The sequence below is a fragment of the Thamnophis sirtalis genome, unplaced genomic scaffold (genome assembly GCF_051295495.1).
Source record: "Thamnophis sirtalis isolate CommonGarterSnake01/CBP01778 unplaced genomic scaffold, rThaSir2_p1.2 scaffold_12, whole genome shotgun sequence".
Taxonomy (NCBI): domain Eukaryota; kingdom Metazoa; phylum Chordata; class Lepidosauria; order Squamata; family Natricidae; genus Thamnophis; species Thamnophis sirtalis.
The window spans coordinates 31,814,244-31,841,801 of NW_028261392.1; the positions used below are offsets into that span (position 1 = coordinate 31,814,244).

Here is a 27,558-nt window from a genome sequence, read left to right on the forward strand (position 1 = left end):
TAATAATAAGCATCTAAAGTAGCACTGCCTCCCTTCCCCTCCATTTTGTTTCTCCTCTCCAGTTTTCAAAACGGCTACGGGTTAGGTTGGATTTGTTTTTACTGAACTGTATCTTATTTTTTTATAGAAAGCCAAGTGTTAAAAAATGTTAATTAGCTAACATCAGAAGTTGAGAGATGAAAAAGTAATGAATTAATTCCCCTGACTAATAAACTCATGTGGCCACAGAAAGATGTTTTCTCTTGACATCTATAAGACAAAACTCTTAAGCAATATTCCATGTGTAACCTCAATAAGGCACTGTACTTCAGACATGAAAAATACTCTTTATCAGTACAAAATAAATTATGCAGATCTAAAATATAAACAGTTTTCTTTAGAGCCTCGGTGGTGCAGTAGTTAGAGTGAAGGCCACTTCTGCTGACTATCGGCTGCCAGTAATTTGGCAGTTCAAATCCCACCAGGCTCAAGGTTGACTCAACCTTCCATCCTTCTGAGGTGGGTAAAATGAGGACCAAGATTGTTGGGGGCAATATGCCGACTCTGTAAAACCGCTTAGAGAGGGCTGAAAAGAGGGCTGTAAAGCACTATAAAGTGGTATATAAGTCTAAGTGCTATTGCTATAATGCAAAGCCATGTCTGAATCCACTAAAAAGTATGCAAAATCTGAATCTAAACCAGATGGTGCAAGCAGTTTTCCATTCACCCTTCACTACGTGTTTTTCAAGACAGAGAGAAAGAGAAGTTTCTCTATTATTAGCTCTCACAAATATTAAGTTGTGCTATGGGTACTTAAATATGTTTTCTTATTTTTACATTTAACTATCCTTCTTTATCTTATTACTTGCTATTCTTTTCTCAAAAACCAAAATGTTTGTGAGCATTGAAAGTGCTATCATTATCCAGTTACTTCAGTAGGCATCTCTACTCAGCATAAGAGCCATGCTGTCCTAGCACTGAAAGTCAAAACTGGGTAATGTCAAATATTAAGGGAAGTCCTACTGGTTTGAAAACTTCTGCTGTGAAAAAGATTAACAATTTCCCCCTTTTCTCACAGTGCGAAAAAATAAAACAATTCAAGTTAATAGATTTTTTTACAATGGTAGTTGCTTAGTGTCTCATTTTTATCTCCCCTTTGGAGACTCGCTGAATATACATTAATTAAAACATTTTCTAAGCCAAGTTTAGTTTTAAGGCTTTTGAGAGAGAGCAATGACCTTTATTATACATGTACCACTTTTCCCACTAATCTTTGTCATTTAAACAGAATTAACAGTTTTGTCTCAAGCATAACCTCCTGGAATCTTCCTTTCTATTTAGTATGTTCACTACATTGTGACTCATCCTTTATTGAAAATGTTTCTCTTGCCACTGTGGTGATACACATTTCCCTCTCTTCGAAATATTCATTAAACACCCCTATATATATGCAAATAAAGATACCAGCTTGCATATGGAAGAGACCATCTTGAATAATACTTGGCTGGAAAAAATTCTTCCAATTTCCTGAATGTTTTCTTCCTCTGGGGAACAAAAAAAACTTTCTGTTTTGTATCTCACTCTCAGAATTTATTTTAGTGATGCTTATGAGGTTCCTTTATTTTTATGAAGCAGTGGAAGGTACTGCATATCATCCTGAATCTCTCTTATGATGTGGCCCCCTGACTGTCCTACTTGATTTGAGGAATCCCCATGTGGAGAGCTGTCTCATAATGTCTTTCTCTGAGATGCTTTTGAAACATGGGGATCAGAGAGGCTGAAAACTACAGAAGAGAACATTTAGCATGAAAACAGGACATTCCAACACAACTTCAAAAGCAATTTCTTTTCCATTAATTTAGTAAGATTACAGATAGTACTCGGCTTACAACCACAGTTGGGAACAGAATTTTCTTTGCTAATCAAGGTGGTTATTAAGTGAGTTGCATCCAACTTTACAGCCTTTTTTGCTACAAGCAAATCACTGTAGCTGTTTAGTGAATCATGCAGTAAGCAAATCTGGCGCATACATGCCTGTTATCACTGCTTGAATTTTGATCACATGACTGGGGATTCTACAATGGTGATAAACTTGAGTTATAAGTCCCTTTTTTCAGTGCCATTGTAAATTTGAACAGTCACTAATGAATGATGGAAAATCGAGGACTAGCTGTAGTAAACGTATTTCTAATAAAGGCTTGAGCATAGTAATATCTGAGAAATAGCCATAGTATGAATAACACCTAGTCTTAGTCTAAAATAAACAAATATGATTGGAAGTGTATATCTTGATGTGGTTATTTCCCTGTTATTGCAGATGAATATATTCTCTGTGGAATATATGTGTTCTATTGTAGTTATTTTACTATGCCTGCTTGGCTTCTTATGGGATCTGGGGATACAGAAAGCTTCCAGTCAGATTTTCTTTTTCTTTTTTTGCATGAAGTTTTTTTATTTTTTCCTTTCAAATACATTCACAAATATACATTCTTGTAAGTACTATTAACATTTATCTATTAACTATTAACATTTATCCCTATCTTCTTACAAATATAGAGAACCCAGTTGGGGTCACTTTCTTGCGACCCCATACCTCCATCTTGTCTTGCAACAACCCTACTCCTTCTATCTTCTCAACCTCCCTTCTCTACCTTCTTCTTTCCTCTTCTCCTTCTTTTCTTCTTCCCCTTTCTTTCCCCCACTCCTCTAGTCAGATATTCCTGTTGCACCTATAATGAGCTAAATATGTGTATCTGAGGCAGCAATAACTTTGCAAACAAATGTTAGTTATGAAACTCACACTGTCATATCTAATTCATGGCGACCCATATTATTCTGTTCTCTTATTCTGTTTTGGTAGAGTCCCAATGTTACTTCATTTATAGAAAGTTACATTTTCACTATTCTCTTCCCCCTATCACTACCCCATAGCCCATGTGCCTGCCCGTCCTCTTCTCTCTGTTAAAATAGTGTTCTGTCATTCCAGATCTAAACTTTCCACTCCTTATTACCTGCCCTGGAGAGTTTCACTTATATACCTCCAGGCTGATAATGACAGCAACAATAATGGTAGTACATATAATTTTATCTGTCATGTTTCAGATGTTAAAAGCACATTTGTGATATATTTATCTTAGCAGATAATGAGATAAGCTGCAAAATATTTAAGATGGATTCTTCTAATGGCAATCCATACAATACTCACTTCTTTCATATTTCTGTTTTCTTCACAAAGTATCACCCTTTGTTGGCTGAATTCTTTGCTGTTTTTTTAACATAGAGGCCACTGTTCATTTCTTCTTTAGTTACTGAGAAAGGAATACACAGAGGAAAAAGACAAATGTTTTTTTTAGTGCATGTATATTTTATCTTCTTGCCTGTACATATGTTCTTTCTCCTAATGTTCACTTTAATTTTATTGCTTATTTAAGGTATCCTTGTTTTATATCACATCAGAGCTCATGGGGCTTGCTGTCATAGTCAGGTTCAAATCTTACAGGTTTAATATGCAATTTTGTACCATATTTATGTTGGTACTTGTAAAAAAAAATGCCCCCTATTTTACTAATCTACTTTTTTCTCACTTTTTGTGGGAGAGCAAAAGATGAATGATAGATGGCAAAACATGAAAGAAAGGGCATGGAAATAGAAAATGCTAGCATCTGGACCTCCTATAAAATCCCATGAATGAGACAACATGATGATAGAACAAAAAGCTTTTTGGAAACCTACTTGTATCTCACAATAGAACTGTAAGCCCTTCAAAGTTGTCCAAGCAAGAAACCAGAACCATTAGTACTAACCCTACTACCTTACTATTGCCCTGACTTTGACACTTTCTCTTCCTGTTTCCCAATTACAGGAACATTCTTCTTCCAACAGCTACATTACATTGATCGGGTACCATCAAGCCAGTGACAATCCTTGGTGATCACATTCATTTTTCTCAAGAAGAATCTGATCCCAGCTTGATTTTATGGTTCTTACAATTGTGCACCCACTGTTGTTGCAATCAAGGCAACCCAGCTTCCTGCTTCCTTCTCTTTCCTTCAATCTTTCCCAGTATTACGGAATTTTCAGATACTATTCAATCTAGCCAATACCTACCATGTAGAATTCCAGGGCTTATCAATGCAGTATAGAATTGTTTCACAGAAGAATGGCAAAATATTGTACGAATAACTGTCTGATGAGGAAATAAATTGCCAGGGTATATTTATAAGCTCTCATAATTTAAATGTTAGCATAGTAATCCAAGACAGCAAAATGTATTTGAAGATAAATATACAAAATGCATAAAAATACCCAAAGTATATAAACTTTAGGAATTGCATTACAACTGAGTATTTCTTCAGAGCACAGTTTTTAAAACAATAGTAAAAAAAAAAAAAAGGAAATAAGTGTAACTAATTCTGCATCTAGGTATTTGCATTTATTGTCTCTTTGTGAAAAGAATTATATATAACAATAGAATCATATTTACATGGATTATTAATTTTTCTGTTCTAATTTAAAAAGCTTAATGAAATTTCTGTTCACATGGATTGCTCACATTTCCATACAAATTTTAAAAGCTTAAATATTTGTTTTGGTTTAGACTGTTCTTTGTACTAAGTCTTGAGTGGATTTAAATATTACAGTAGAATATAATAGAAAATGAGTGATGGGGTGACCTAGATGTGTAGCCTCACAGCCAAGTGGTTGTGAGTTTGATTCTAGGTAGCAGCAGATATTTCTCTTTCTGGGCACAAAGAGAACATATCTGCTGTGAGCTCCATATAGGTGTCAGGAAGGGCATCCAGCCAGTAAAAGCTCAGCTGCATTCAGTCGCCTTGGCTCCATCCTGATGCAAGGGATTACAGGGTCATTAAAAAAAATAATGAGAATATAGTAGAAAATATTTGTGCATAATACAAATATTGTATTATGTATATTAAAATCCATTTAGAATATAGTGGAATCTACTTTTACGTAAGCATCTGTATGATTGCACATGTATAAAACCCCAAATAAACGTAACTCTTTTCACACTAGATTCTCATGATGCAGTTCTGCGATTCAATTCTGCTCCAACAAAAGGTTATGAAAAAGATGTTGGAAATAAAACTACAATGCGCATCATTAATTCCCAGGTAAATCTGTTGAAGATCCATAAATATGTATCATTTTCTAGGAGATATTGACCTTTTATAAGCAATATGAAACTTAATAAATACATTTCTAAAAGTTTATATTTATCTATCACCATCCACATACTCTACAGAATTTCTTTAGCGACTCATAAACATAATTTTAAAATGTATAATCTAAGTTATTACGTTCTATTGTGTGAATAAACTCATGTTTTATTTATTAATCAAAAATGGATTGTTGCTCTTAGATATTTGATAATCATCAACCAGCATATCTATTAGCTACAGTGTAATTTTCTGTTACAGTAGGATTGTAAATAATAAGCCTTGAGCTTCATAATACAGTATGTGTGTGGGGGGGGGGGATTTTATATCCTAGGGATCACATAAAAAAACAGAAGAGGAAAATAAACAGGAAAGCCAGACTCAGTGGCTTTGTTGATTCATCTGTCCCTATCATTTTTATTATGTCATTGTTTATAAATTGTATCTTGAGTAGACAACTTCATTTTAAATAAATAAATAAATAATCAGGACAGATCTTTTGGATTGTATAATTTTCCAGATATGTAATTCTTATCTTTAAAAATGCATGCAAAGATGGTTTGGAGAAAGATATTTTAAATTAGTTAAAAAGATATTTTGTGCAGAAGTAAATTGAATTTTTGAAATTTAAAAATGCCATAGAATGTGGAGATCGGATAGAATGGATATAGATTTTAGTACATACTGTACTAGGATTAAACATTCAGACTGTTACACCATAAGAACTCACGGGAACTAGATAAAATAGAGATGACATAAACTAGCAAAGTTGTAGAGTGTGGAATGAAGCTAAGAGCTGTAAATAATTAGAGATTCAGGATCAAACAGAATGAATTCGCTTTTTTTAAAAAAAAAACCTGCAGCACCCTCTTGTGGTAGGTACATTATTCACTTCAAAACAAACTTCTATTTCTATGCATTTTGAATTTTATATTTCTTAACTATGACTTGCAGCTAATAAATTCCCCCCTCCTCAGGCCATAATTATTTCTTAAATACTTGTTGGAAAATATTCCATGCCTGCAGTATCCTATGTCTGCTAAAGAATGACACTACTTTTTTTGCATGGGATCTCACCACACTTGAGCATACAGGTTGTCTTCGCTTACCAATCCCAATGGGCTTCGGCAACAACATCACTAAGTGCTGCTGTCACTAAGGGAAACATCACATGACCACGCTGCTCTTACATCATTTTTGCTTCCATAGTTAAGCAAATCATCATAGTCATTAAAGAGGCATCAATGACTGCCAGTTCGTTTGGACGCTGCTTTTCAGAAGTAGGTTGTAAAGCACACATATAGCAATCATGTGACTGCAGGATACTGGAACAGTTGTAAACATATCTCTAGCTGTTGTAGTTTAACAGTGACAATTACTAATTGAAACCTACACAGAATTTTTTTTAAAAAACTGGTATGCTTCTATGTAGACAGAAGCATGCTCTTTGGCACAGCCATTCTCTCTTATTACTTTCTTCCTTGAAAGTGAAAAGAGAACATTTACCTTCTCTACAGTGCTATTCTACATATCGAGTATATAAGGGTACTTAAAGTTTCTTTTCAAAAGTGGGGGGGAGACATTTAAACCTGGTGACTGAAGGATTTTTTGGGAGGATTTTTGCGGTATTTTTTTAACGCTATTTTTAAGCTAAACTGCCAGGTAATGGTAAGAACATAAAAGGGAAATAAAGTTTGGAATATTTTTAGTAGATGTGTGTTTCTTTGCATTTAACAGATTCTTACTAATCCTAATTATCATTTCGTCGGTAACTCCTTGTATAAAGATGTTATTTTAGTGGCTTGGGATCCTGCTCCTTATTCTTCAAATTTGGATAAGGTAAGTCATAAGTTATTGTGTTGACACCACTGTGTACTTTCTGTATTCAAAAGAAATGAACATCACAGTCTTCTTCAGGGCTTTTGCCAAAACTGAATGTATGATAGGAATTGTTAAACCATTTACGGGGTGTAGATTTGAATGTTTAAAATATTGAAAAGCAATGTTGTTTTTCATATTTCATTGAAATGCATAAGCAGAGCAGAAAATGTCTAACCCAAAGATTTGTAAGTACATAATTGGACTTTTTTAAATATCTAGCTTTGGGGAGTTCTCTGTATTTCCATTTTTTTTCAAATGTTTTCTGATTCATACGTGCACACATTTATGAACATTTTCTATGTATCTCACTATTCTTTTTCAAGATAAGCAAAGTTTTAGAAAAGGAGTAAGAGTAAGCAAAAAAAGAAACAATGAAATAGACGGCAAAAAAGGCATGATAATGAAATACCACCATTCATTCTTTTATCGAACTTGTTTCCACCATGCTTCACACTGTGCCTTGAGTTTCTTTAAACTTTTCCCTTTTTTAGGATAGAAATTCAGCCAAAACTTTCTTGAACTTTTCTTTCCTTGCAGTCCATGTATTTTTCCTTCATGTATCTCTTTTGCAGCTCAGGCTTCATTCATTTTATTTGCCCAAACCTCCTCATCATACTTTTTCCGTACTAATTGTCCACTCTTGTATTTGGTCTACATTCATTCAGCCACTGTTCAAAGTTGTGGCACTGAACCAGTGGTGGGTTCTGGATCCCGATGCAACCAGTACGGTGCAATGGGGCCGGGCGTCCACCACATGCACCTGCAGAGCGGGTACATGCATACTTACCGCCTGCGATGCTCCAGCTGCTCGGCGGAGCGTCGCACAGGGCACCGTGCGTGTAAGCCCCAATTGGCTAAAATACAGGAGGGTGGGTGGACCCTCCAGAACACCGTACCGGAACGGTACCTGGTGCTCCCAGCAGGCACTGGTACGCCTGTACCGGGCCATACCGGTCGTATCCCACCACTGCACTGAACACTGAACAAGTGGTACTTACGATTGGCCCTCAAAGTTCTAGCCATTGTAGCACACCTATGGTCATGTGACTGCATTCGGGTACTTGGCAACTGGCCTCATACTTCCAAATGTTGCAGAGCCCTGCAGACATGTGAACAAGCAAAGTCAATGGAGAAGCTGGTGGGGAAGATCATAAGTCACTCCTGTCCCTTTTTCTCCCAAGGATCCTCTTATAGAGCACGAAATCTCAGGAATTTCATATTCCATAGTACATTCATGCCAGACGTACCCTCCCAGCTATATTGTATAAAGTTCACATGTCAATCATGCCATAGTATCTCCTCCCCAACTCAGCTTACTCCATAGCACTCACTCACCCACTGGCCTGCTTGAGAGCACTCTGGGCATGTGACTTTGTGAAATCTTGCAGGAAGACACAAGTTCAATCACATGAAGACCTTGCTTAACAACAGGATTGGCGACTGCAGGGATTGATAAGGCATATCGTTATGTGACATGCTTTATGACTCCATCACTTAGCAATGGAAATTCTAGCCCCACTTACCATTTTAAACAAGGACTATCTTTAAAATGCTGCAGTTGGGATTGCTGTTTGCTGAAATTGTAAATATGCAAAGTAATTTGTCATATCCGGGCAATTTTCTGCCTTACCCATTTGCATGATAGCATTACAAACTCAAATAACGGAATCTTGCACCAATAGAGAATAAAATACTATATTCTTGCTGTAAAGTATAGTGTCAAATTTTATCAGCATTTTCTTAAAGTCATAAAATCAAAGGTCTTCTAGTACAACCTCCTGCTCAAGGCAGGAGTTTTATACCATCTCAGTCAAAGGGTTTGTTTATATTCTACAATTATCTGGAAAGTATGTCAAAATGTCTACTCATTTTGCTGCCCTTTGTATCAAAACTATCTAAAATATAGGTAGTCCTTATTTAATTATCACAACTGAACCCTTGATTTTTTGTCATAATTTTTTTAAGTTATTGAGCTGTCACATGACCTATTTTGTGACCATTTTTACAATGGTCATAAAGTGAGTGACTATGTCATTAAGCAAATTGTGTGGTTATTAAGCAAACCATGAGGTAATTAAGTAAATCATTCTGAATGAATGAGGTTTTTTGCTGGAAAACTGACAAAAACATTGCAAATGTTGTTGAAAAACTGGCAAAAACATCGCAAATCACAGTCACATGACTATGGGATGCTCATTCTGTTCTAAATTCAACCAAGTGCCCAAAATGTCACCAGGCAACCCCAGGGTGGCTGTGCTCTGTTATAATTTTGAGGATGGGTTGTAAGTAACTTCAGGGGGGTGAGGGACAACATAATTGAATGGTTGTTAAGTGAATGGTCATTAAGTAAGGACTATTGGTAGTTAATAGTGATTAAAATAGTGATAGCTTTTTAAGTCAAAGATGTAGCATTCTGCTTCTGCTTGCTATACACCAAGGTGCACTCATATTTACCAAGATGACAATGTGATACTTTAGGTAATTTTTGGTGTATGCTAAGTACTCTAATATTTTTTTTTATTTTCCCTGCTAGTGGTATAAGAATCCAGACTACAACTTGTTTACTCCATATGTACAGTATCGCAGTAAGAATCCAAACCAGCCATTCTACATTCTTCATCCAAAATTTATATGGCAGCTCTGGGATATTATTCAGGAGAACACTAAAGAGAAAATACAACCCAACCCTCCTTCGTCAGGTTTCATTGGTAGGTATGTCTGATGGTAGATTTTCTCATGAGTTATGTCTGTGCAAATAATTATTTGTATCAGTTGAGATCTTGAATAACAAAATGGTAAAAAAAAAATACAGAAACTGATGGAAAGCATGTTGTTCAGTAGTCATATCGATTGCTCTTATTTTCCAATTTCTTCAGGACACGTGGAATTTCTGAAAAAAATCATTTATTATTGAAGTGTACGCCACAACTTTCGTCTATGGTAGACAAGAAGCTTTTACTTGGTTTCTTACAAAGATAAAATATAACATTAATGAATAATGACTAGCATCATAAATCATTTTTCCAGGTCGAGGTTCGAGGTTCATTTTATTTATATGCCGCCCTATTCCCTGAGGGACTCAGGGCGGCTCACAAACCCAAAGGGAGGGGGGAGGTAAATACAATGAAACTACAACAGAAGGTACAGGGGAATTTAAAAAGAACCAACAGTCACAGTTCAACTCTAGATAGTATGAAAGTATTTCAATCTATGGCTTGCTGGCATTTGAGAATTAATTGAATATTTTAGCTTAAGTAGCTGAAATTATAAATAAATTTGCATAAAGATGTTTCAGTGATATTTGCATAAACATCAAAGAATTTATGAAACATAATGTCACCATTCAGGACATACAGATAGTGTCTACTTTCTAATATAACAAGGTCATCCACCTGGCTTTATGTCAAAGGCAAAACTTGAACTGGGAGTTGAACCTCCCTATTTCTAGCCAGGTGCCTTAACAACAGCACCAGACCATTAGCTGGGCCATCTTTTTATTTAGTCTTATATTCTCACTGTATTCTGTGACTTAACATTACTAGAGCCTGCAGATCACTAATACTGTCATTAGCATAACACAGATAGATTATTGTATTAAACCCACAATTATCTTTCAATCCTGCTTTCTTCAATATATATTCAGCATATATGTTGATTAAATAAGGAAAGAGTATACAGCTTTGTTTCAGTCTTTTGCCAATGGGAAGCCAATCTCTCTCGTGGTAATCCAGTGGCTAGAATGCAGTATTGCAGGCTAATTCTGCTGACTGCCAGGTGCTCGCTCCTGACCGGCTCAAGGTTGACTCAGCCTTCCATCCTTCCAAGGTCAGTAAATGAGGACCTAGATTGTTGGGGGCGATATGCTGACTCTGTAAACCATTTAGAGAGGGCTGTAAAGCACTGTGAAGCAGAATATAAGTCTAAGTGCTACTGCTATTCTGTCAAGGCTGTGGCTTCTTGTCTAGTGTATAGGTTTTGTAAGAGGACAATGAAATATTTTGGCATTCCCATTTTTCTAAGCATATTTCAAAGTTTGACACGATCAATACAATCAAACACCTTTTTATATGTAATTAAGCACATATTGATTTATTTTTTGTATTCTTTAGGTTTTTCAAATTATCCAGAATACACCAGCAATAGTGTTTCTTGTTCCTGGACCTTTTCAAAGCAACTTGATTATTTGGTTTTCTCTCTTATCACATGAGCTCCAATCTTTATTGCATCATCCTAAGTATTATTTTGTTAGAATGTGAAGTTAAGGACATATGATAGTTTTCAGGCAAGTCTGCTTTCTTCGGTATTTGTGTGTAGACTGAACTATTCCAGTCTGTTAGCCACTGTTTCATTCTCCAGATTGGCTGGCACAGTTTGGTTAGAATCTTCAATGATTCTTCTTTTGCTGCTTGAATATTTCTGTAAATATATAATCAATTCTTGTAGCCTTCCAAATTGGCAGTGAAGACTCCTAATTTGACTTCATTGTCTAGTACTAGAAATTCTTACAAATAGGTAATATCTTCTAAGATATCTCTATTATGCAGAATTTCAGTATACTATTGTTGGTTGATCTGCTTGTAGTCAGTTAAATCTTTTAGTATACAAATTTGAAGTTGGAAACTCTTTCTGAGTTCAAAAATATTTTGGAAGATTTTTTTGTTTTCATGTTAGTTCCATTCAATTTTCATTGAAATACTCTTCTTTTTTAACAGCCTTCCAAAATTCCTGAGATCCTTGTCTTTCTTGGCATTAGGTTTTCTGTGGGTAGAGGTTCTTTCTCTGAGCTTGTGAGTTGGTTTCTGAACATTTCGTTAACAGGCTAGGTAACATCTTTAATGGAATTTAGGATGAGTGTGGGATAAAGGTGAACAAATAGAGAGGTGATGTACTACACAACATTGCTAAATGCTGGCAATACTATTTGGAGCCATTTAAGAGATTGAGAGACACATACATTCCAGCAATCAGTTCAGAAATAAATCAATATATAATTTGAGCTCCATTTGCACCATATTAAAATACAAACATCACTGTGTTAAAAAAAAATTTTTGATTGCAAATCTGCTAAGAAACATGGAAGCAAAGAAACATGAACTCTCCATTTTATTTAGCTATGATCATCATCTCCTCCTCTTCCTCCTCCTTCTTCTTCTGCCATATCTGTCATCGGACATTGGCGATCATGTTGGCAATCCTATTTTTGTCAACAGCCGCATGAAAAAGTGTTGCCGAGCTTTGTCCAAACTAGTCCCTTTGGTTTTGAAGCCATGCTGTTGTTCTTCTGCCTGAACCACGCTTACCTTCAATTTTTCCCTGGAGGATTAAGTAAAGTATGCCATATTTTTCTGGGTGTCGCATCACATGTCTAAAATATTCTAACTTTCGCTTTTTAATGGCTATGATTTTATGATTTTAATTAGCTATGATAGATAGATGTATCTGTCATATGTATCTTCAGGATACAATATTCCTCCCAATGCTAACAAGTGGGAGGAAAGCCATTTTATTAATGTCTGGCTTTTGGCTGTGACTATAGTCACAGGAAACTGACTGTTGAATTACACAGGCTTTGGCTGTCATCCAGAAGGGAAGTGGTTTTGTCCTTAAACAAATCCAGACACAGAAAGATTTGCAGCACTTTAGAGACAAAGAAGTGAAACAAGCAGGGATATAAATCCAGCCTCTGTCAGAAACACTATGAAGCAACTACTTCAAAATATTCTGATAGGTGCTTTGTGAAAGCAATATTAATGATGATTTCACGTTTGGTTTCCTATCTTAAATGGGAACTTTTTTTCATAAAACTATCTAGTAATTTTTAATTATACCCAAAACTGTGTGAGTTCAGTATATATTACCAGCAATTATGTCTGTAACTCTTCAATTGCCATTTATTTGTGCCATAATGATTACCAAGTAAAACAGCCAATTGCTGACTACTGTGATTGCAGAACTAGACATTAAAGAAACTTTTTTTTAAAATAGTTACTGTTGAGTATGAATTGGCATAGGCCTTTGATGCAAACTTATGGCACGGGTGCCACAGCTGGAATGTGGAGCCATATTTGCTGGCGCAGCAGCCCTCAGCTCTAGGGTACCGGCCAGCTGATTTTTGGCCTTCTACAGTAGCGGGCCAGGGGAAGCTGTTTTCGCCCCCTCCCCAGGCTTCAGGAAAGCCTCCGGAGCCTTGGGAGGGCAAAAACTACCCTCATGCAGTGGGCCCTCACATGCATGGGGGGACATGCACACATGCGCAAGTGAGTGGGCATGCATGGGTGCACAATAGGTTGTGCACACACAATTTTGGCACACCTTTAGAAAAAGGTTAGCCATCACTGGCATAGGCTGTAGCATAAATTGCTTTTTGGCTTTGTTTTTAGTTTCTGAAGTAATAGCATTCATAGCTTGGAAGGGAGGCAATGTATAGTTTATAAAGTTATGTAGAAAACACATTTACAATGTGTAATTTATTTTCATTTATTATTAAATTTATATAGTCACTCATCTCACAATGTTGTCGATTTTTATTTTTAGAGTTAAATTACCTTAATCTAGAGACTGAATGTTTATAAAAACGTACCTTTTTATGATAAAGTATTCAGAGCTTTTGCATCTTTGTAACATGGTATAATTGAGTTTAAAAGGAAAACAACCTTATGGCTTTACTATATGTAAATATTAGAACATTGTGTTTGGCAGTGACGTGCGGTGAGCTTTATGGCTGGTGAGGCAAGCGGGCAAAAGCCGCCCTATGTCGGACACAGAGGCAGGGCTTTCGGAAGCCCCGGTGCTGTGTCCGCCATACAGGCGGGACGCCTCTATGTCAGACATAGCGGCAGGGTGGGTTTTGCCTCTAGCGCCGGGGCGGCAGGGTGGCTTTCCGGTGCTAGAGGCAAAAGCCACCCTGCCACTATGTCCGACACTGAGGCATCCCGCCTCTATGGCAGACACAGTGCCGGGCGTCCAAAAGCCCTGCTGCTGTGTCTGACATAGAGGCGTCCCGCTATGTCCAAAAGCCCTGTTGTTATGTCCAAAAGCCTGCCACTATGTCCAAAAGCCCTGCCGCTATGTCCATCATAAAAAAAAGTACCAGCCCGCGTGTCAGCAGAGGCGGGTAAAACACACACACACACACACACACACACACACACACACAAATTACTTACAATAATACAATTACTTACAAATTACATTAATTTTGAATTCCCTCCGACCCACATACCTTTTCCAGCTGTTTCACAGAGGATTTCAACTCTGCTCTTCTCTGCCATGATGAAAATGTAAAAATGTAAAAGGAAAAAGGCAAGAGCTGCTGAGGTCAGGCTGGGTTAGCTGCTGCCAGAGTCCCCAATGGATGACTCTGCTTAACTGTTTAAAAAAGCCTCTAAAAACGCCCTCTACAGGAGGAGGCAAGAGAACCAAGTGCCTCATCTACATAAGAAATTTTTGGCTTTTAACCCTTGCTTAACTCTGCTCAAATGATCATAAAGATAGACTAAATGAGGCACGTGGTTCTTCCACCTCCTGTAGAGGGTGTTTTTAGAGGCTTTTTTAAACAGTTAAGCACTAAGCAGAGTCATCCACTGTGACTCTGGCAGCAACTACCTCAGCCTTTTTCCTTTTACATTTTTTTTTCTTTTCATGATGACAGTGGTGAGGCCCTGCCTCCCCTGACTGCACGTCACTGGTCTTTGGTTAACTCTGTAGAACAGAAATAACAGGAATTATACATTATTTTAAATAAATATTAAATTTTCAGTTGATTACACTGCACTGAGCAATGAGCATTAAAATATTGGCAAATATGGCATTGTAGGCATTAAAGTATTAGAAATTATATTGCTACTTTCTATTTTGCAAAAGGGGGAGTTTGGATAGCTCAGGTCCAAGGAAATTAATAGTTCTTACATTAGTTATGCTACCCTCCATGCATATTTTCTGAGAGAGAGATAATCTGTCTGAAAATATTCAATCGCCACACACACGTGGTAAAGGAATCACATGCCAACTTTGAAAGGCTATAATAGCCCAAACAGAATCATCTGTATGCTTAGCAGGTGGGTTACATTTAACAACTTCCACTGATGGGAGTCTACTGATTTCTTTGCTATATTGCATGTTGAATCAGTATAGGAACAAAATGTAAAACATTTCCGTAATCACCTCGGTCCATATCAGCAGAGCCATGAAAAGCAGTTCTCTTCTTCCTTTTCTCATCTGGAAGAGATACTTTGTGTGCACTCCCCCATAACTTTGTCTTACAGTTCTAGTGATATTGTATGCAGTAAAAAGGAGAAAACCACTCTGAAGCTCTAATTACAAAACTGAGGAAAGAATTGGAATCCAGAAAGGGGTTTCTCATGGGATTCAAGCAGTGGTGGGATTCAGCCATTTTGCGCCTATTTGGGAGAACCAGTTGTTAACTTTCTAAGCAGTTTGGAGAACTGGTTATTGGAAGAAAACTCATTTTGTTTTTTTCCACTTCACAGGGCTAATCCTGTAAGGAAGGCAGGAAGGAAACATTCTGGTGTTGTTTCTAGCCTAATCTTTATTGCCCTGCTTACAGAACTGCCTCTCCGGTTAACCCTTACTACATTGTAACAGCTAAGGTGAAGCACCCATCAACATGAGTGACGTTGAGTTGGCCACGCCCACCCAGTCATATGACCACCAAGCCCCACCTACCCGGCTGGTCACTAGGGCAGGGAACCAGTTGTTAAATTATTTGAATCCCACCACTGGATTCAAGCATCTTAAATCTGCTGTGTAGAAGACCCTGTAAGCAAAAGAAATGTCTTTCTGTGGCGTCCAGACATTTTCAGACTGTCATGTTGCTCCCTGAATCCCCCACAAGGGCATCTTAGCCAATCTATAGCCTTGGCGACAAAATCTGCCCATGAAACATTGTCATCATAAGGTAGATAGGCTAATCAAAGCAAGACTCAATAGCCCTCAAAGATCCTCTAGCTAATTAAGGAGGAATCAAGAAAGCCTTCAAAGTAATCCATTCATCTAGAGTTACGTCCCAAGAATCAAAAAAGAATTGACTCCTCTGAGTATGGAACCTGTAACCCCAGTTTTTTTTAAAATCAACATTATAACCAAGCATGTCTGGGTAAGAGAACCAAGAATTTGGAAGACAAGCATAATTTTCCAAACAAACATTTCCAGAAATATCTTTATTGAATTACTATTGCCTACATTCTGGATGAATGAATGATCTGGGCTTCCTTGGGCAATTGGTTAGCCAAGAAGAGATTACTGGACTAGATGGGCCAGAGGTCCGATCAGAAGGGCACTTCCAATGTTGTGAGCTGTCAGAAAGTGGATACGTCCTGTAGCTGAGCTGCTACAAAAGGATGCAGCTGTTAACAAGTTGCATTCACTGTCAGCAAATGTTATTCTTGACATATATAAGGATTCAACTAGGGAGACAATCTATGCGTATATGTTGTTTTTATGAACCTTTTAATGTCTTGTTTAGTTTTGCTTTATTCTTGCGTTTTTTTACTTTGAGTTTGTATTTTAATTTTGTGAATAAAAATGGAAAAATACTGAAAGATAAAGGACCAATTGTCAACAAGTTGCATTCACTGTCAGCAAATGTTGCCGCATTCTTAATGAAAAGACAATTCAGATAATGTTTTCCATGTACTGATATCCAACTGAGTTATAAACAGAAAGGTTCAACTTTATTTTTTCATATCTTTGCTTTTATCATAGTTTCAATTCAAAGTATAATTGTTTACATACAAGTTGTCCTCAACTTACAACAGTAGTGGAGCCTGCCCGTTTCAGTCTTAAATTGTGATGATTGTAGAGAGTTACCCAGTGACCAATCTAATTTTACCTGTTCTGCAATGGTTAAGCCAATCAGTGGTTGGTTATATGCTGGTTTTCTTTAAAAACATTTTAAAGCTCAGTCACATGACTGTGGGATGCTGCAAATGGCCATAAATGCAGGTCAATGGTCATGCACTCAAAATGTGGTTATGTGACTGTGGGCAGTCATTGGAACTTCGGGATTGAGTCATATGTTGCCATGGGAAGGTCCATCAGAACTTTGAAAGCTGAGCCAGATGATTTGGGATAGATAAGAAGCAGTGGTAAATTTTATACAAGTTGATTGCAATAACTGTTCACTGAAAATTTTGAAATTTTTATCTTACTGTTTTATTATTGTTTTACCTGTTAATTATTTTGTCATTAATATAGTAGGTAGATGACAGGTTAATAATCTGCAAATAGAATTAATAGTTTAAACATATGGGAGTCTTTCATAGGACATTAATATTGTTAATATATTTATCAGTATTCAACTGGGAGGATAATAGGTGTAGGTGAGTTAGTGCAGTTTTTTAATGTCTTGTTTGTTTAATGGGTTTTTTGTTTTTTTAATTCTTGGTGTTTTTCATTTTAACTTTTTTTAAATAAAATAAGAAATAGAAAATGATTATCAGTTGTAAATTGGGGACTTCTTTATTCAAGAGATTTTATAGGCACATTTTATAGATCCCATTTATCCTTAAAGTCAGATGAGAAAATATAATGCCTTGTTGATTAAAAATAATGCAGAGATTTGCTAGTATTTTAATAAATCCAAGGAATATGCTTATCTTGCAGCACAGAATTTAGTACCATATTCTACTTTTTATTCTAATACACAGTTATGTTATTTTCCTGTTTATGCTATACTTCATGCTCCCAAATCTAGCGTCATCCTGATGTGTTGGTGACTCTGGTTTCTGGTGGTTGCTATTATAACCAGGTTGAAGCATTATTTTGTCTTGGTAACCAAACATGTATATTAATAACAGGGTACGATAAAATGTTTTGTACTTTATTTTTAGGGATTTTCATCATGATGTCCATGTGCAGTGAAGTCCATGTGTACGAATATATTCCATCCATCCGACAAACTGATCTTTGCCACTATCATGAACACTATCATGATGCAGCTTGTACCTTGGGGGCTTATCACCCTCTGCTTTATGAGAAACTGCTGGTGCAGAGGATGAACACAGGACTCAAGGAGGATTTATATCGGAAAGGAAAAGTGATTTTGCCAGGGTTTCGGTCAGCAAGATGCCGACAACGATTCTGGTTCCCATAAGAATGATATCTTTCTCAAACAATGTGCAATAAGATGCTATAGTCATACTGATAAATAGCAGAAATACTTGAAAAATGGATCCTAGACTAACCAGTCTTTAGTCTACAGTGTGTAGTTAAGTAGCAGGCATGATGGAAATTCTTGTTTCTAGGGCCTCTTATTATTTCTTTGTAAGGTGTGTTTTTTTAAAGATGTAGCTTTTTGAGAAATGCAAAATATAGTGAAAATAAACTTGGGTATTTATATGTGGTTTGCCAGAAAACATCAACATTTTTACTTACATGTGGCAGATTAAAGCCTTTTAGAAGAAGCATTTTATTAGTTTAGTGTAATCCAATAAAACAGTTCTTAGAACAAAATAAAAATGGAATCATAGCAAACAGTTCTAACCTAGGATTTCTATCCTTTCCCTATTCTAAAAAAATTAAAACAAGAACAATAAAAAGAACAAAAACTGGATGTGTATTTAATACAATTGGCCATATTCTTTTCATTCAATTTTTTGTCTAGTGCTAGAACATGGCATCCCTGTCTTATAAATATTTTATGCTAGTCTATTTTAAAATTAAGACTATTTGATTAAATATATATATATAGAGATTTATAGATATATAGGAAATAGTGACAAAAGAGAAACTACCTATTATTTCAGAAAACAATTTATTATTTTGACCTGATGCATTAGCCAAAAAACACTCTAAAAATTCACAGGGGCAAAAAAGATCCTGCACAGTGGAAAAGAGCATGGTTTGTATGCAGGAGATTCCAAGTTAAATTCCAGCATCTCCAGCTAAGGCTAGAGGGGGGGGGGGGAATCTAACTATTGCCAATAAGTATTGGATTAGATCAGGGGTTTCAAACTCCTGGCCGTTGGACTGGATGCATCATGCGCTGACCACGTCCACCCCCGTTTTAGCAAAGGGGGGGAAAATCACAATACGACAGTGTGACAACGTGAGTTTCACACCCCTGGATTAGATGGATCAGTGATCTATGAAGCAGGTTGTTTTCTGTAAAGCAGCTTATACTGATTGAGGAATATTAAAGTGTTACTTTTGCCTTTGACGATTGGTCCAGGTTCTGAGCAGGCAAAATATATATCGAAATTGATATTGATATGGATCATTGAAAAATGTTTATTAGAACAAACTACATCTAATCAATTGTCCATTTTTATTCCAAAAACAAACAAGTTGATGCCTCAGCGAAATTCAGATGTAGAGCTTAAAGCTTATAGACCCCTATGGAGACAGAGACTTCCTCTGAATCCAATATTTGGGCATTAGCTAACCATTTTCTTAAATATGAAGATCTGTTGAGCTGCCTTGCCTAATTGCAAGTGAGTATTTGGCATTACCAAAAATATTTACTTTGTACCCTGACTAAAATTGGAACGTTTTAAAAATTAGTTTGGGTCAAGATGAAAAAGGTTGGTGTTTAAGAACCACACAGGAAACACTATTGTTTACTAAAATGGCCATGCATAGCCTTTAGGAGGCTTCTAGAGTGCTTCTGGGGGCTTGGGAGGGCAAAAATGAGCAAAAAATGGGCCGTATTTTTGTTTGTTTTTGCCTCATCCCAGCCCGCAGGAGCACTCTATAAGCCTCCTAAAGGCTATGCATGCCCTTTTTTTGACAAAAAATAGGCCCATTTTTTCTGAAAAATGGGCCCTTTTTGGGACATCTGCAGAGTGCAAAACCTTTTTTAAAAAAATTTGCCCCTTCAGAATCTTGGTCATCTTATACTCTGGTGCGTCCTATATGCCGAAAAATATGGTAACTAAAATAATGTGCCTAGCACACATTTTTATGACATGCGCTGAATCATAAGCAGGCCTGATGGGAAAAAAATGGCCAATTGTACATTCTGTTCTTTAATAAACATGCTCTTTTTAATAATGTGCATTCAGCTGAGTTTGTGCACCTGCTGCTTTTTACCAATAAGCAGCCAAAGCAGGCTTTATTTTTTTTTAAGTATCATTTGATATATGGCAGTATACTTTGAGCAGTCACTTTAACCAAGTGTCATGTGATATTCCTAAAAGGATTTTTATTCAGTATATAGTGCCAAATGGTCTTTTTCCACGTATTGCTTGTTTTCCAAATATGGACTAGCATAAACTTATGGATGCCATGATCTTCCTTTTGAACTAAACTTGATTTCTTATGTCACTATTTAAAATATTCCAATGCAACCACTTCTTCCATTTAAGTTGTGGTTGTTTATTCTATCAATTACAATAGCCTTAGGCTGTGAAGTTTAGAAATATATATACCGGTATACTGTATATTCTTGACTCTTCTTCTGAGATTATTGGTTTTACAAGAGAAGAGCTCCTGTGTATTTTACTCCTATGTAATCCAGGGGGAGAAATAAGAGAAAAAGAACAGGAGGATATTGGTGTGACACTCTGTTCTTTCTAATTCTGTGTTACTATTTTTTTTAAATGTCATGAGTAGAAGAAAACAGAATGAATTACAGATTATTGGAAGTTTATTTCTTTTGAGACAGTAAATGAATGTGAACTAAATGTTAAATAGAACGTGTATATTTTTAGGTCACCTTACTACATATACAAAGAGAGGGAAAGAGAGAGCATGCACAAACGTGCATTTTGGTTTATCTATAAATACTGCATTATAAACATTTGTACTATAATTCAGTGAAAAATCTCACAAACACATGTAAATTCTGTTTAAGAGTTCACTTTATTTGCTAGTTTAAAGAACAAATACAGGTAGTTCTTCACTTATAGCCACAATTGAGGCCAGCATTTCTGCTGCTAAGCAAGGTAGTTGTTAAGTAAGTCCTGTTCTATTTAATGACCTTTTTGCCATGGCAAAAGTTAACATGACTTACAGTTAAGTGAGTCATGTATTTGTTAAGCAAATTTGGCCTTCCTCATTGATTTGCAAACGACAATTCCAGGACCCTGGGTCGCTGCAACCATCATAAATACACGCTCAAGTTTTATTGGGTGTCTGTGGGGATACTGCAACAGTCATAAGTGTGAGAACTGGTCATAAGTCACTTTTTAAGTGCCATTGTAACTTTGGTCATTAAATGAATGGTTGTAAGTCAAGGACTACCTGTAATGTTTTTTAAAGGCAGGGATTGATTGGAAAGGTAAGTTTCAGTTGACACAAAGACTATTCTGATAGCCTCACTTATCTCTGTATTGATAATGATACAGGTGAAAAGCTGCACTCAACTCTTTTGATAAATGATTCATTTTCTGTTATTTTATGGTCTATACTTTCCACTGTGAATTTTTTAATGTGGTGCTCTCGATTTTTATAAATAATGCCTTCAAATGGTGAAATTGAAATGTTTTTATGTATATTGCAGGGAATGAACTATTGAGCCAATTTTTCGTTGCTAGACAAAAAGACAATATTCATTAAATTGTATTCTTCTAATCTTATACATAATTTGAAGGCGTATTTAAGCTATCATTGGTCTTCCCATTAGCCTTGCTTTCTGAAATCTTGTTTTTTAATCATAGTTTATATCCAACATCTGTTCTCTTATTCTGTCTGGGCACTTAAAAAGAGTAAAACCCACTTTAGAAGTAGAATCCAGTTTCCTATGAATTTCAGCTTTTATGATGTTAAAAGATAGAGTTCTTGCATACAAGATTAGACATTCAAGATAAATTGAAAGAGGGGTCACTGTTCGTTAGAATTTTAGAAGTCAAGGGTGACCAGATAAGATTTTTCATTGGCCTGGGAGAGGAATTGTGTGCTCTGTGTGGTCTTCACAGAATCCACAGTGTTGCTTAGTTAAGTTTCTGATTCAATTTCTCTGGTGGAACCTGAGTAGCCTTGAACTCTGAAAATTTAATTACTTTTAATAATGAGTACAAATAGCCCTATTCATATATAAACAATGCCTTCTTATGAATCAGAAGAGTTTTCCTGGGTTTAGTTCTAGAGATAATATTCTAGTATTCTCAAAAGGATTTACTTTCAAATAGAAAGTTAATCTTAATCTTGAGGCAATTACAAAAATTGGAAGATGAGAAGTATTTAGTATCATTTCAGTTATATAATAGTGGGATTAGTACAGAAAGTCCCTGGATGACTTTGGGCTAGTTGTTAGCCTCAAAAGAGTTGTTGTAGAGGGAGTTAAGTTGAAGAACAATACTGTGTATGTTGCTTTGAATTCCAAGAGAAAAATATTGATGTTGATGTAACAAGCAAATATAACATTTAAATCATAACTTTAAATCAGAATGTCAGACTTGGAAAGGACCCTGGAGGTCTTCTACTCCAAACCCCTACTCAAACAAGTAACTTTATACCTCTTCCTAAAAATATCCAGTGTTGGAGCACCCACAACATCTGGAGGCAACTCATTTCACTGATTAATTGTACTGTCACAAAATTTCTCTTTAATTCTAGGTTGCTTCTCTCCTTGATTAGTTCCCATCCATTGCTTCTTGTTCTGTCTTCAAGTGCTTAGTTGACTACTTCTTTTTGTGGCAGCCCCTGAGATATTAGAACACTGCTATCATATCACCCATAGTCCTTCTTTTCATTAAACTAAACATATCTAATTTCTGCGACCATTCTTCGTATGTTTTAGCCTGCAATCCCTTAATCATTTTTGTTGCTTTTCTCTTCACTCTTTCTAGAGTTTCAACAACTTCTTTATATCATGGCAGTCAGGATGCACAATTTTTTTCAAGCCAAAAAAGTTGCTTGCCCCTTCTGTTGTTATCCCAGGATAGCCTGCCAAACAGTGGATAAAGTTGGTACAAAGAAGTACCATATTTTTCACTCCATAAGACACACCTAGGTTTAGAGGAGGAAAACAAGGAGAAAAATATTCCACTCCATTGCACCCACTACCAGTCAGCTGAGCGACAGCTGGATCCCGGTTCCCCTAGCCCTGCCAATTAGCGGCCTGGCCGACCAGAAATGCCACCATTGCTTCCTCCTCCATGTCTGTTGCCTCCACTGGGGAACTCTGGAGTCTTCACCATTGAGCAGCTAATCAGCGGTTGGATCAGCCTCCCAGAATATTGCCGATCAGCTGTTCCAGGTGGCACTGACACTATTCACTTCATAAGATGCACAGACATTTCCACCCACTTTGAGGGGGCATGGGAGTGCGTCTTATGGAACGAAAAATACAGTAAATGACTGAGGACAGGACAACTAAATTTCCACTACTTTAATTATAATTAAATATGTTAATATGATCACATCTCATGTACATAACAGGCAATAATAAGTCTTAGCTTCAGTGCTGTGTTTTTTCCTTCTGGTGGAGTGATGAGATCACTCTTGCTTAAAGTCACCATAGTTTGTCATTACTGCACATCTGTATGTATGAAAAGTGCAAATTATTGTTAGTTTAAATTATAGATAGTTGTCACAATCCAGGACAGAGCAAGGAATTTCTTTGTTATTTTTGGATGAAGTTTTCTTAAAAGCAAAATCTTTGATAATTATGTGAAATTTACCTACTTATGCTATCAGTGTTGACATCAACAAAGCAGCAGGAAACCATAACACTTTTTTAGGAACTAAATTTAGGGGCCATGAAAAATAGCTCTATTGCTGCAGATGATTAGCCTGGTTTAAATTTAACATAATTGATCCTTTGGTAACATAGTAAAGTACAGGGGGGGGGGAGTGTTTATGTCCATATATAAATAGCCTCGTTCCAGATAATTAAACTATGGTTAGCACAACCTTGACAAATGTCATCTAGTATTTTGGCCTCTAGTTTCTATCATCCCCAATTACTGGAATGGAAATGATGAGAAATACAGTATAAAACAGCTAGATTTAAAGGAGTTTCATCCAAATGACTGAATTTAAACTTTAATGAATACATCTAAGCACACTTATTTGAAAGTATCATCTAGTAGAGCCAGTGGTATTTATTGCCAAAGGGCGGGGTCTGAGCTGTAAATATTTCGTTGTATTTAAGTACAATGACAATAAAGATTATACTTACTTATGTGTAATGAGGTGAAATGTGTGCTTGCAATGTTTTAGTCTTAGCTTTTTCTCATACATGAATTTTTAAAAGCAAGCAGAACAATTTGGACTAATTTTAAGGCAATCATGGAAAACTAGATTTCAGAATGTAAAGACTTGCTTGAAGAGGTTTTGTAGCCACAGAGCATCAGACTTATATTTCATACTTTACACCATATTTCAACTGGGCCAAAGATACCATGTCAGCCCTGTGGTTATGTCTTTCATCCTTAAGTCAAATATCTGAAGCAGATATTAGTATTATGTATAGATTGAAAAAAAGATATGTGTTAATAAAAGATATGCATTAATATTATTAAAATAAAGTAAGATTATTAAATATAAAATATTAATGAATGTACAGGTAGTCCTTGCGTAACAACCATAACTGTTGCTAAGCAATGCAGTCATTATGCAATACATCATGTGACCATGAGGGGCTTACAACCTCATTTCCACCACAGTCATTAAGTGAATCACCTCTGGTCATTATGCAAAACATCATGTGATTTGACTTGCAGATTTATTGCTGGCTTCCTCCATTGGCTCTAGTTGTTGGAAGTCAACAAATGGCAATCTCATAATTGTGGGACATTGCAACAATTGTAAGTGTGATAAAACAACAAGGTAGTTGTTAAGTAGGACTACCTGTATTGGAAAATATTCTGGCTCTATATGATACTTAGCACTTGAAAAATGTGCTGGTTTGAACTCTATTCAAAAATTATTCTAGTCACAGATTAAACCTTGAACTAGGTAATGCAAGTCAGAGTTGATTACAACCCATACTTTTTACCAGTTTAAATACACAGGCATGTATATTAAAAAGTATGCCAATGTGGTTTTCTAGTATTCCAGCTGAGCATGTAGAAGCTGGTACTGGAAATTCAGATTACTGTTTTTTGTAGACTTCAGAAGCTCAACCATCTACATATTACAAAGATAAATTAAATATCAATTGAATTGCATTTAATATCCAACTTCTTTTCACCTGGTATTCTGTTATTTGGAAATAAATGAATTTCACTGTGTTATTTTTTTAATAAATTTCCCTTACCGAAATAGAATTGGTCATAATACTGTCTTCAGTGTAGCAAAAAAAATACCTTAATAACTGATTTAGATTTTAGTAACTGATGCTTCTTGAAAGTTTATGGAACTAACTTTTAATATTGCAATTTTCTGTTGCTTAATAAAGGACTGTATCCTATATGGTTAGATCAAGGCTTGTTCATGCAGCAAACTCTTCCTTTTGGAAAACAAAACAAATGGCCTCAATTCATGGCTGAATTCTACTGAATAGAATGGACTGTGTTAGGAGAATTGCTCTTGTTGGGAATCTTTCTCTGTTGAATTTTCTACTTCCCACTGCAACTCTCCAAGATGTAGCTAGTAATATTCAGTTTGATATTCTGTGGAAAGACCTTTGTGGGGGGATAGAAAGCTACAGCAAGAAGTAAGATAAGTGAGTTGCACAAAGCTACCTTTCTCTTCATGCAACTTTGCATACAATGCATGAGTTGAAATTTGTTCTTAAATTATTATCTGTGAACTGAATTCTTTAAATCTAGTTGCTGAGTTATTCAGTAGAAAACTGTGTACTTTTTAATAGCCTTGATGATTATTTTGTATGATGATTTTTAAGTGAATGTACACTCTTCAAGAAATGAAAGATTGAGATTTTCCAGGAGTCATGTTTTTAAAAAGTGTTTGTATACATTTTAACACTTTTGTATTTTCTATTTTGATTTTATATATTTTTATGTATGAATAGTGTATAGATTTTCTTGTAAATAAAGTTCTTTTTTTGTAAATTAGAAGCACTAATTGTTTCCTTATTTAGCTTGAAGAAGTTAAATTGCCTGGGCTAGATATCAGCTACTTCTCCTCACTCCCCGGGCTACAAAACAGCTAGTTATCCACAATCCAGCTCAATGTCACCTGCCTTCAAAACAGCACTGAAGACATGGCCCTTCTCTTAGCCTTTTGGGTTACCTACCAGGGAAAAGGTTGAATGATATGATAGAATTGTCTGGAGTTGGCTTCAGTTTTACTCTAATATGGCCACTGGACTTTTGTTATTTTAGCCTGTCAAGGCTGTCTGAATCCTTGTTAACTGCCCAGAGACACAGATAAATGCATCTTCAAGGATAAAATATTGTAAATGTTTCATGAGTTACTAATTAGAACTAATTAACATCAAATGGTTTGGAGACCAGTGAGCTGGTCAATTTTCTAAATTAATTTAGGTGCAATAGAATTAATGTATATACTTGTGTACATCTGCAGATAAGCTGAGCCTCAAATGTTTAACCAAAATACCATGGGGAAATTAAATGCCAATAAAAAATTTATGTTAAATATTTTAAAAAAATTAAATGTTACATTTTTAAACATTATTTTTTTAAAAAATTAAAGACCATTTAAAATGTTAATTTTGCAAGCAGCACAATGTCAGTGAGTTGGGAAACCATATAAATTTGTATAATAAATAAGTGAAAAATGCTCCATTTTCAGATATGCTGACCCTCTAAATCAGGACTGTTAAAACTCACAGCCCGTGGGCCGGATGTGTTATGCACTGGCCATCCACACCCATCTTAGTGAAGGAGGAAAAAAGTCCCAATGTGTCACGTGACTCCACAAACGTGAGATTAACACCCCTACTCTAAATGTATGTTTTAATTTTTAAAATTGGCTTCTGCACAGGTGGCACATTTTCCATGATACTTTGCTTAAAAATGTAGGGTCTGCTTATCCACAGGTGGCCTTATCCATAAGTATATACAGGACATATGGGTACTTTTTTAAAAGTTAAAGGAAAACCTATCATATATACCAGGGTTGCCTGTGGCTTGGATGTGTCATTGCACTGGCCATGCTCATCCCAAGTTTAGCAAAGAAAAAAGTCGTGATACATCATGTAATGACGTGACATTGCAAGTTTGACACCTCTGATATATACTAACAGATATTCCCATTGTCACATAAGCTGAACTATTTTTTTAATGTATTTTGGTATCTAAAATCTTTGTTGATCCACAAATATATAAGGCGATAACTAATAGAGGGGTGATGTGCTGTAAAATTTGGAATATTAAATTATAAAATATTTGGATGTCCCTTTGTAGTGGGCAGAAGAAGTATTGGCTTCAAAGAAGAAAACCTAGGCTTTATACCCCACCCCCCCCACCCCAGTAGCTCCTGCATAAAGCTCAAGAACCCTCTAAAATAGATCCAATCTAGTTTAGGTCCCCTTTATGCCCACAGATTAACATCCATTCTGTCTTCACGAAATCAATGGGAAGGGTGATAATTCTACTACTGTGTTTCCCTGAAACTACGATATGTCTTGATAATAAGGCCATGCCATATTTTTTGGTTGGGCAAAAATATATGCCCTCCCCTGAAAATA

General features: G+C 36.1%; 1 protein-coding gene across 3 annotated transcripts in view; it reads left to right on the top strand.

Moving 5' to 3' along the window:
• ST6GAL2 (ST6 beta-galactoside alpha-2,6-sialyltransferase 2) overlaps positions 1–18,887 on the top strand; it is a 69,254-nt gene extending 50,367 nt beyond the window's left edge. For 2 of the 3 annotated variants that reach the window (XM_014055383.2, XM_014055386.2), the window contains exons 3-6: positions 5,014–5,111; positions 6,894–6,995; positions 9,571–9,745; positions 17,888–18,887. In XM_014055383.2, coding sequence (XP_013910858.1) covers positions 5,014–5,111; positions 6,894–6,995; positions 9,571–9,745; positions 17,888–18,150 — 638 coding nt within the window. In that variant the 3' untranslated portion in view covers positions 18,151–18,887. The remainder of the gene's footprint in view (positions 1–5,013; positions 5,112–6,893; positions 6,996–9,570; positions 9,746–17,887) is intronic. The other variant, XM_014055387.2, reaches the window with a different exon arrangement.
• The last annotated feature ends 8,671 nt before the right edge of the window (positions 18,888–27,558 follow it).